Here is an 11,543-nt window from a genome sequence, read left to right on the forward strand (position 1 = left end):
CTAGTCTGAAACTAGTTTACATGAAACATTAACTACAGTTTTATTTAAGCGGTATAGATTAAATATGACATATCAAATACTTATTATGCTGCTTGTACATAATTGATTTAAAACTGAGCAATCTGAATACTGAAGGGTTAAGTGATGGCCAGAATAAGGACTGACGTGGTGCAAAGACAGAAAGAAATTTCTCAGCTTCCAAGAAATGGAGCCCCAGCATATACACCATAAAGACAGGCATTGTCACTATTATCTTGAGAATTATATTATTTAGAAACACATTTCTAAGGTGTGGGCACATAGAAAATAAGTAAAAATCTTAAGGTCTTACTGTCATTTCTGAGGGCATTATTCAGCAGCTGGAAAAGTGGGAAGCTGTCCCAGGAGTCCTGCGGCTGTGCCTCGAGTGCTGAATCCATATCAACGGAGTACAGAGACAAAAACTTCTCTGCATGCTCTGCTAATAATTCCGGCCACCAAGCAAACGCCTGCAAACACGACAAAATAGAATTACTAAAGGTGAGTCACAAAGGAAAGAGATGTGTTGTATCTATGGCAAAACACATTTTGGATATGTCACTTCATGCCTTATCTCACTCGAGGAGGACGAGCAGGCCAAGTGAAAAATGTGAAAATATTTTATAAAAACTTGCAACAAAAATGTAAGAAATCAAATGGATTATGCTGGCAAAGATGATATAAGCAGAACAAACATTTAACACATAAAATCAGAAAAGGAGTATAAATCCCTGCAACTCTTTTTGGCAGAGAGCAAAGACATGAATGAAGGCCTCACCCTTGAAAAAACTGCTGCATATCCTTCTCTCAATTTCATTCAAGTAATCAGATTAATTTATTTTTCAAATAAATTCTTGTGAATATATTTTGCACTTTTTTGTTAACCAGAAGGGATGAGTTTAGTGTGAAATTTTATCCCATGAATGTCAAGGTCTTTTTCTAATAGATATACAGCAATTTTTAATTCCTACTTTTGCCTTAAAAATTTTGGCTTCTTCTGGGAAAGGACAGTCTTTCTTCCACAAATATTGCAAATATATCTTTAGAAATTCACTAATGTCTATATCCCTAGGTGATCCTGCTCTGGCAGGGGGGGTTGGACTAGATGATCTTTTGAGGTCCCTCCCAACCCCTAACATTCTATGATTCTATAATTCTATGATTCTATGACTCCATGATTGTAGATTCATTTTCAATAACTTAACAACACGCTGCAATACACTGTTTTCTTTGGTAAAAATTTAGATTCATAGGTAATCCCAACTTAAAAGAGAAGAAATCTGCAAAAAATAGTGTGTCAGCAAGCAAAGCCAGCTCCACGTCAAAGACTGCTTCTCATATAACTCTTATACCTTTTTACTGTCACTTAAAATGCAGGGTCTGAAAGGCCAGTACTGAAGCTGAGTATTCGATTAGAGGGAGGTATACAATCCTGGAGTTAAAGACGAAGTGAGCTTAAGAAACAGGAGAGAGTGTTCTGCTCGGAGTTCATGAACATTTCAGACAGTGAGAAAAACCTACCCATACTAAATAAGAAAAAGTTCCCACTTTCAAACTCCTCATTTTGAATATCTTACTTTGAATATTTTTGACTTACCAACATGTATAAATCAAGTTATGTCTCTCCCAAGTGCTGAGTTCCCACACCCTCAAATAAAGTCACAGAAATCATCACTAACATTTCTGAAACACAGGTCCTAGGTAATGGAGAATGATGTACTCAGGCCTGAGAGGCTTCAAATAAAAGACAACTTCTGAGAAGTCATCTACAAACATGTTTTGACTCCTGGACTTTCTGATGACTGCTTGTAATTCTTTCTCACATGGGGCAGATAGAGAAAAGATGAACTGGCAAGAGGTTTTAAAAAAATGCTGAGTGTCCTCGGCTATTACTGAAAAGTACTTTGTGCGTTGCACTGTCAGGACTGAAGGATGCTGACGGGCACCTGAAAAGGACAGATTAGGCTTCAAAAATTTTGGCAAGTGCTTCAAATGGAGTATTCTTAAACTGGAAGAAGTTCCTCATTAGTAAATCATGTTTAAATGTGTGATCATTAAAGGTACAGACTCCTTGCCCTAGTAAAATAACTAAATACAAAGAAATATAAAAAAAGAGGAAAGGAAATGTATATAAGCATTGGCAAGTGTCCCTTCTAGGAATGCAAAACTACTTTCAGAAAATATTGCTAAGCTAGTTGTTAAATAGTTACGGATAATATAAAAACAGGCTAAAGGCAATTAGCAATTGGTGGCACACATTCTAGGAGAACAAAAACACTGAGTGGATTAAAGGAATACTGAAGTTCTTAGATTATAGAAAGACACAAAAATGTGGCAATACAACACCAGAAATGATCAGAACAATTTATGCTACACATTCAATGCACAGTTCCATGATATAAACAGTGAAAAATAATGCTTAGTTCATCAGGGCTCACATACCTCTCTTCCCTTTTGGAATCCCAGAAATTTGGAAGTGTTACGAATTAAAAAAAAAATAAAAAAATCTAGTATTAAAAAATGCGATATACTGTTTCGGAGATTACTGATCCTTTCTGTCAACTGTATTATCAAAGACTGAACATTTACTTAGCATTATCATGTGAAGTCACCACACTTAATCTTCAGTTCTGAGTAGGAAATGTATAATTTTGTGATCTTGTTCTCAGATATATTTTAATATTGAAATTCTGCATGCTCTATAGCTTTCAGTAGAATTAAACATTTTGATACATGAACGAAAGGAGGGGGAAATAATCTTATCTTTATTCTTTCAAGCTGTCTTAGATTAGGTAGAAAACTTTAGCTTAATTGTTTTTCCGAAGGCACATGCAGCACATTCACCCTTCTGAAAAATACCACGTCTGACTGCAAATAAGTGGTATGGAAAGTAATCTTTGAACAGAGATGTTTAATCATAAATGTATCATCTGATCTGATTCTTCTGCGTTAATTTCCACAGAAGTCTAATAATCTCCCAGTAATGCAGGTCCTTAAAAGACAAAGACAACAACATTTACGTTTTATTAAGCGACCATTATAGAGTAACACAGTGGCAACAGTAGTGCGGAACAGGACCTCCAGGGAATTAATTTCAAATCATCGAAACAGCTGTTTCTTCAGTATAAGATAAAACATCCATAACAAGTTCACACATGACAGATGTAAGCTAAAAACTAGATTCTATAGTGTGATATAAAACCAGATGTTTTGAATGATCATATTTCTCACTATATATACTAAATCATGTTTATCTCTTTGCATATTTTCCCCAAAAATATTTAATGAGGTTTTTTTGACAACATTTTAAAAACAATTTCCTAAACCTTAGAAAACCGTATTTATTAATTGTTAACAATATAGACATTTGCGTGTACCGGACCAAGTCTATTTTTGTAATTCCTTGATATAAAAGGTGCTATAATTCTAAGTAGTGTAAATGTGATGGTTTCTGTTCCATGAAGTGAAAGATTTGAGAGTAAGAAACGTGAAATTTTTCTATTTTATTTCTTCTACCTTATAATGACATTTTTAAAAGCACAAGTTTAACAGCAGTACTTTTCCAAAGAATAGAAAAGCAACATGAATGTGATTACTATACCCATGATCAGTTTTTTGCTAAAATTAAGATCTATACAGCATGATGAAAACTAGCATTCAGTTACATTTTCTTTCTATTTTGAACAAAAGGTGAAAAGTTGGAACAACTGTATAAGGCTACGAATGTTTTCCGTACCATTTCACCACCTCCAGCACAAAGATGCTTTCTCTATTTTATGCTCTTTAATTTTCATTTCTAAACCTACAGTTCATTCAAGCGAATTGAAGTAGAGTTTTATTTCACTTCACTTTTCATAAGCTTCAAGTCTCTTATTCCTCTGTAAATGTGAACTGCCTTAAACATATGTCAGAAAGTAAAGCTAAAATGTTTCTTGACAGAATTGCTTCGCATCAGGGGAGAAAAAAATAGGAATAAACCATTCTCTACTGGAAATGCAGCCACAGTCTCACCTCTGAATGATGTTCTTCATTTTGCTGCAATACTTCGATACAGAGTTCTGCAAGGTGAAGAACCTCTTCCAGTTTTTTAGCAGGTGTTGCTTGGTTCATGGTCTCTGAATGAATATAAAATGCAAATCAAAATTGCTTCAGTTACAAATAAGTAAGTTTCAACAGTAAGAGAAAACGATGTCAGAAAGGAATGGGAATGGTGCAAAGTTACAATTTATGTGAAGTTTAAGCAATTTCATGTGTAAAGGACAATGATTTAATACAAGTCAATGCAGCTGAATGTCCAGATCACTGGAAGAGAAGCACATTTAATTCACAAAAGAATAATTGTTCATGATAAACATTATCTGATTTAACATGCGAGAACTAACAGGTGTATCAATGTATTAGATGCTCAACTTCTGCAACAAGCAAGTCCTAATTCTCTTCAAGGTCAGAAACACAAAGACAGCACAGTACAGATCTGTTTCGTTACTGCACCATCAGTACAATGCCATTCTCATTAGATGACTCATTACTGTCATTGGCAAGATTCATGCATTTTGCAGCACTCAAAAATTCCAAATGCTTCATCTAAATGAGGCACTACATTTTAAGTGTATTAAAAAATATGAAAAGTACAAAACAATAATTGTATATAAAAAAATTCTACCTGCTGTTCAACACTAAGAGTGAATCTGCATTCTTCTCAGTACCATAATGAAAAGTAGCACTACAAAATAAAGAAGCTACAGCAGAATTGACACAAGCCTTCTAAAAACTCCACATAAAAGAAAAGAAGGACAAATGAAAAAGTTACAAATGACAAGAAGACTACTCATTCTACAGAGTAGACCTCAAAAAGAAAGCAAACAACAAAAGCAAAACAAATGTAAGTAAAATTCTTACAGGGAAATTAAACTCAGTTTAGTTTCCAATTAAAAAAAAATATCATAGGACTAGATCCCAGGAAGACTCATGGGAGATGAAGGAAGAGATCAACTGAAATTTTTTGCAATCATAGTTTAATAGTGGGAATAATTGGTCCAACTGAATAATTTCTATCACTAGGTATAACTTCAGTATTCGCTATCTGTGCTTGTTTACTTAACAAAGCTCTGGTCCCTAAGCGTAAACCATGGGATGGAAATGACATTGTAACACTACAGTCATGTATAAAATATGGTCACATTAACCAGATTTGCAGAGGCCTTATGAAGGTGATAACACAAGATGAGTCAGAGTCTCAGAAGTCCTATTGTCTCATTTTCTGTGCATGTTTATGGACCACATGAACAGGAAACCATATGAATACACAGCTTCATATGCAGAAAATTCTGCTGACATTTCCACTTCATGGATTCACCATGACATTAGAACATTAGAACATTAGAATGTTAGAACATTAGAACATCAGATTAAATAAAAACTCACAAAATCTTGGTGTCAGTAAGAATATCAAACTCCATGCACTAAATTTTTAACACATATCATTTCTGGCAAGTCAAAACAACTTTTCAGTCATTTTAAAAGTAGGTGACCTTGCCAAGTTCTTCAGCACTAACACACTGATGCATAGTACCTTGATGAAATATACAGCTTTAATGCCAGCAAATATCTACTTAAAGGTGACTACAAAACCATATCATTTTCATGCAAAAAACAAAGCAGGCAAATTAGTTGCTGAAGCAACTATAGTTTTTTTTTTCCAAAATCTTATTAAAAGAGACCACATAAGCAGACATACTGAAATAATATGATTTCCAAAACCAATATCTAACTCAAGAAAGAGTTATTGTATGAACATGGACGAAGCACAAAACACATCAGGACACAAAACGACATTCACAATTTCAAGACCACAGTTGTTAATACTGTTACATGAATACAACCACAATGATATTAATGTCCAGTGAGATTAGGAAGGATTGGCCTAGACCCTATTATTTAGGTTACAGTCTAGAGACTAGTATTGGATTCAGGTTAAACACTGGTTTCTGTGCTTATCCTGGACAGAAACTGCTGTTTCCTTTAGTAGTTTGTTAGTGTCCTCCCTGACCTGAACACACAGCAAGTACTATTTGTACAGCTGACACATCACTATCAATATAACTGATGTTAATGAGTCTTGGGAAGAAACCAGTGATATTAACACAGAGTATGACTGACACATCTGATTTCAACATAAACAATTTGGTTTATTACAAATTTAGCCTGGTCTTCATGGACCTCACCACTAACCAAATAAACAAAATAATCGAATCCAAAACTGCATTCATTCCTAATGAAACTAAATGAGTTGTAAACTATTCAAACTATCCTAGAAGGGCTCTTCTAAATCAGTAAGAAAGTCATTCTAACAATGACATTGTTTCTGATGTTGGATTTTTGCATTGGACTAAGTTAATTTATTCCACACATGGAATAAGCTTAAGATAGGCTAAAAATGGCCTAGTAGGGAGAGTAAGAGAAAGAAGGAGCAGATTTACTTGCTACCTGAGATTACCCTGAACCATCACTGTGATGAGATCATGAAGAAGAGTAACCTGGTCTCAGGGATGTATTAATTCCATTGAGCAAGGCACTGAGGAAAGGCAGCTCTGGTCACCTGTGTTGAAGTGACGGATTTTGATCAGAAATGGGACTGAAAGGATAAGAAATCTGAATTTCAATCAGAAAGGCATAATAAGCCTAATAAAATGAAAGGCATAATAAGCCTAATAAAATGAAAGATGAAAGAGAGGATCAGAATTGTTCCCACAGAGGCAATGTGGGAATACAGTTCTCCCACAGTGGGAACACTTGGGAAGGAGAAGACTGACTTATGATCATGGATGATGCTGGCATAAAAATAAAACAGTCATGATAAACTACTTAAACCAGAAATTGCAAGGATTTCAGTCTTTATGGGACTAATGTTCAGGAGTAGTTTTTTCAATAGGATTAGTGTGTTTAGGAAGAGAAAGAAGATGAAAACTGTAAATTTCTGAATGATATTTCGTGGCAGGAATGACTAAAAATGTGGGATGGATTATGTTCAAGAATTCTGGTTTAAAGTTTGCATTAAATTCCCCATGCTATTTACTAGTTTACTCCAAATCTATTTATCACTTCCTGAAAACATGCAAATTACTCTTTATGCTTCATACAGCTTTCAACAATACTGTAAAAATTATTTTCCTCCAAGACTTATTGATAAGAAAACATGGCAAAGAATTGCGCTCACTCTACATCCTTGTACTAATCTCTCCAATTTTGTTGTCTTTTCGTTATTCACAGCGTAAATCAATACATGCAATTTCATTTGGATGGTATATGCTTCCCTACATTTTGCTTAGGTTTCGTCTAAAGCTTACTTTTGCATCTGTAAATTACCACACGGCTCATCTGTCTTCTCTGTTGCTAAGGTCCTTTCACTTCCCAAAATCTAGTGAATACAAAAGGCTAGGAAGAAATTTGAGATAAACAGAACTAATTTTTTTTTTAACCAAACAAGAAGTACATTTGAAATATGAGTCACAATAAACTGTTATCTGGAAGTCTTAGAACCTCTAAAACATCTGGGCAAAGTACTGTGCTTGTCTTTATAAGCGTAAAAAAAATACAGGAATGGAAATCAGTGCTGTCAGTTTTCATTATATTCATGATGTCTTTCTCCTCACAATTATGAAGGGTTGTTAAAATCTGTTTACACTGCTCAAACTAACAAGTTGCAGCAGGAGTCGAGTCAGTAAATATGCTGCTTGACATCTTTTAGAAAACAAACAGAAAAAGCCATCAATCATCTGTTTTCAGCTTCACATTCTGCCGAAATGAAAAAGCAAGCCAGGCTTTGCAAATAATGGATGCTTTCTCAAGTATGCATTGTCAGTGAGTCACACAGGTACCAAGGAAATATTGTTAAATGAGCTAAGTTAACTGACTAAAATGCTACTGAAATGAAAAGGTGACTGCTTCATGGACCGACGGAGCCTAGGGCCACAAAGAAACTGTCAGACCATCCAGTCTGACCTCCTGTGTCACACAGGTCAGAGAACTTCTCCCCGTTCCTCCTCTCTTGAGCCCATTAGGATGTCTAAAACCTAACAACAGTACTTTGAAAACCTATCTTTAACTTGTTTTCCAGAGAAGAGTTTATCCTTGAAGACAAACGTACAATTCACTTCTTCCTTCCGCGCCCCCCAGCATGTAGGCTGCTAAATATGTGTTTAACTTCACGTTGGCATTGGTTTGGTACAGCAGAGGTGATTCTCCTCCTCGAGTCCGAGCTCAGGGCAGCTGGGTGGCCTGCCAGTCTCCTCCGCCATGGCACACCATATACCCCTTATTGGTTTTCCCTGTCCAGTATTTCATCTTTCCACCTCTTCCTCGAACAACTATATCCAGACCAAGACACATGGGAGAGTCTCCAGGCCAGAGGGTTTCCCACAGACCAGTGGCAGGGATACAGGGAAAAAAGGCAAGTATGCCAAGAGACCCTGAGTTCACAGCCCAGGTGGGCTTGCGGGTACCTTCACATGCAGAGAGCGAGCTGGGGCTGGAGACTTCTGTGGTGAAGTGGCATCTTAGGATTAGATCCAGCTCATTTAATGCCAGACTGCAACAGAACATCCAGTCTGCATTTCAGTCCTTCATGTAAGACAACTGGCATTTGCTTTAATTTTCATCGGCACTGTTGCTCTGGTTGCTGGCAGCACTCAGCTGTTGTGCTACTTAACGTTAATGTTACGAGCATTAAAGCCTGGAGAAAGTGCAAGATGTCTACTACCGGAGGTTTCTGACCATCAACTATCTCATTTCCATGCATGTGCCAGAATTAAGACTCACAGGAGGGCAAATAACATGATGGCTGTCAAACTCCTTCCAAGATGTGCTGCACACACAGCAGTGAGCAAGCTCTGGAGTTTCTGAAGGAATATTGCCTGTTTGGATATGGTGCAGAGGGACCTAAATCTTACATACTTCTTCCCAATTCCAACTGTAGTACATGGAGCTTAAATAAGCTACCTTTTATTCTAGAGCAGCTCTTTTGCCAAAGAATTTGATTGATTTGTTCCAAATAGAAGCTTGAGGATGGACTCACATTGATGCAGAGGGGATGACAGGGAAACCCAGCAATACTGCAGGCCATAATATAATGTGATAATACAGATACATCATAATTTGATCTGTATGGAACCAACTCTGCTCCAGCAGGGCCCATTAATTTGGACTTTTTGACATAGGAAACCAGCAAGACTGCTTCTAGACTTGTACCAAAAGCAGCACAAACATCAATAAATTGGAGCTAATATACGTTACTAGACCTGAATTGACTCTGCAGAGTTAATCCACAACTGGGATAATCCACCCACAGTTAATTTCAATTTGATTGTGGTAGATTTTCTTGCAAATTCTCACAGAATTAATTCTGCATGAAAAAGTAAGGAGTGGACATCTGGGAGGACACCCTATACTCTTCTGATTAAAAAAAAAATCTAGCTTTATATGAATAATGAAATTCAGCTTTAATTAAAAAGATTAAACCAGTCTCTCTATAATTGCTTTCTACGAATTCAATAGGATTTTAAATTCTAGGGACAAAAGAAAACAAATAAAATTAATTACCATTATCACCTATGTACAAAGAGATTATGAGATCTGTAGAAAGTTAGAGTTTATAAGCGATCATTTTAAAAAGTGGGTCATGCTATGATGTTTCCTTATTTTTAGAATTTATCACAGTATTCAATGGAATCACCTTAATGGGAGAATCACAGGTTGTTTTTTTGTTTGTGTTTTTTTTTCTTTTTTTTTTTTATAACGAAGTCTTGGCTCATGGAAAAAAAATCGAGATTACAAATCTGAAAAGGTAAAAGAAGGAAAAAAAAAGTTGGATATGAAAAGAAATATCAATTTTTAACTTCTGATCAAATGTAATTAATTCTTTATATTCTGGTTTGGCAGCACAGATACAAGAAGCTGCTATTTTCTTCCTTCTCCCTCACTTCTAATTTGTCTTCAAAAGGGGAAAGAACTAATATTCTCAGCACTTCCTGTTCCTGTGGAATAAAAGACAGAGGTAACAAACATGGCAAGCTGAACGGTTCCATGAGTGAAGAGACCTGAATAATCGACATACTAGACTAAGAAAAAAATGGTGGTTGCAAGCGCAAACTTAATAATAAGTTTTTGAAAAAATCTAGTAGTTTTAAGAGTCTAAATTTTAGGGAGTGAAAGATGACAACAACAAATCTAATGCCAGCAGGTAAGGAGGGGGGAAAAAAGTTATGTTTACAGCTGTTAACTGTAAAACAGATTTTGAAGACATGACTAAGTAGATGGACAGAAAACACAATAAAATGCTACACAGTTTTGCAAAAGTATGTAGCGCTAGACTTGTGCAGTAGCTTTTCTTGATAGGATATTTTCTTATAAAAGAAATTCAGTAGATCTCATCTATTCTGACTTTAATAAAGCATTTGATACTGAGCCTCACGGGAAAACTACCAGTTAAGCTGAACAAAAAAAGAGGATTAAAAAAGAAACTATGTATTGGATAAAGAAGCTTCCTCAAGAGAAACGAAGTAGGTAGCGTTCAGAAAGAGCAAAGAAAGGTTTATTGAGGAATTCCTTGAAAATACATCTTCAGGTTGAAATTCCTTAATATTTTCACCAATGACTTCAGAGTACGTATTAGGAGTGCACTGATAACAATGTTGGAAAACACTGGCAATAGACAGCAGGGTGGAAATGCAGCAACATGAATTGGATAATTCCAAAGACTGGGAGAGAGAAACAAAATTTAATACTTTAAGAAGGAGGGCAATACATTTTGACACTTGAATAGCAATAATCCCTTGCTATAAAGTGGGAACTTGTCAGCTGGAAATGATCAAAACCCTGAAGACTGAGTTGAATTAACTTTTCACAGAAAGCCAGTGTGCCACAAGCCTGATATAGATATGAAAAGACAAGTGTTCCTTGTGAATATATTTGATTTAAGCATTTCTGGTATAATAGTACTACTAATACTGTGCAAAACATCTCATGGGGATTACTTTGCACAGTTCTTGCCACCAGTGTTCAGTGTGGAATAGAAACTTTATTAGAGAAGGGCTCCTAAGACGATAAAAATGAAGAACAGGATGCTAGAACTCTGAGAGTAAAAAACTGGTTAGATGGCTGAGTCCAAAGAGTCGTGGTCAGCAGAGTTAAATCCAGGTGGCGGCCGGTCATGTGTAGTGTCCCTCAAAGCTCAGCACTGGGCCCAGTCCTGTTTAACATTTTCATCAGTGATTTGGACGAGGGGATAGAGTGCACCCTTAGCAAGTTTGGAGATGACACCAAGCTGAGTGGAAGTGTCAATCTGTTTGAGAGTAGGGAGGCTCTGCAGAGGGATCTAGACAGGCTGGATCACTGGGCCAAGGTCAATCACTTGAGTTTCAATAAGGCCAAATGCCGGGTCCTGCACTTCAGCCACAACAAGCCCCAGCCGTGCTACAGGCCTGGGGAGGAGTGGCTGGGGAGGTGCCCGGCAGAGGGGGACCCCGGGG

General features: G+C 36.5%; 1 protein-coding gene across 1 annotated transcript in view; it reads right to left on the minus strand.

Annotated features, from left to right (window-relative positions):
- Positions 1–331: 331 nt before the first annotated feature.
- Positions 332–11,543, minus strand: part of LOC104273735 (calcium-dependent secretion activator 2-like) — a gene marked incomplete at both ends in the record, with an annotated part of 60,009 nt that continues 48,797 nt past the window's right edge. The window contains 3 exons of the mRNA XM_009869148.1: positions 332–488; positions 2,461–2,469; positions 4,030–4,133. Of these exons, the coding sequence (XP_009867450.1) occupies positions 332–488; positions 2,461–2,469; positions 4,030–4,133 (270 nt within the window). The remainder of the gene's footprint in view (positions 489–2,460; positions 2,470–4,029; positions 4,134–11,543) is intronic.

Source organism: Apaloderma vittatum, unplaced genomic scaffold, assembly GCF_000703405.1.
Source record: "Apaloderma vittatum isolate BGI_N311 unplaced genomic scaffold, ASM70340v1 scaffold8915, whole genome shotgun sequence".
Lineage (NCBI taxonomy): Eukaryota > Metazoa > Chordata > Aves > Trogoniformes > Trogonidae > Apaloderma > Apaloderma vittatum.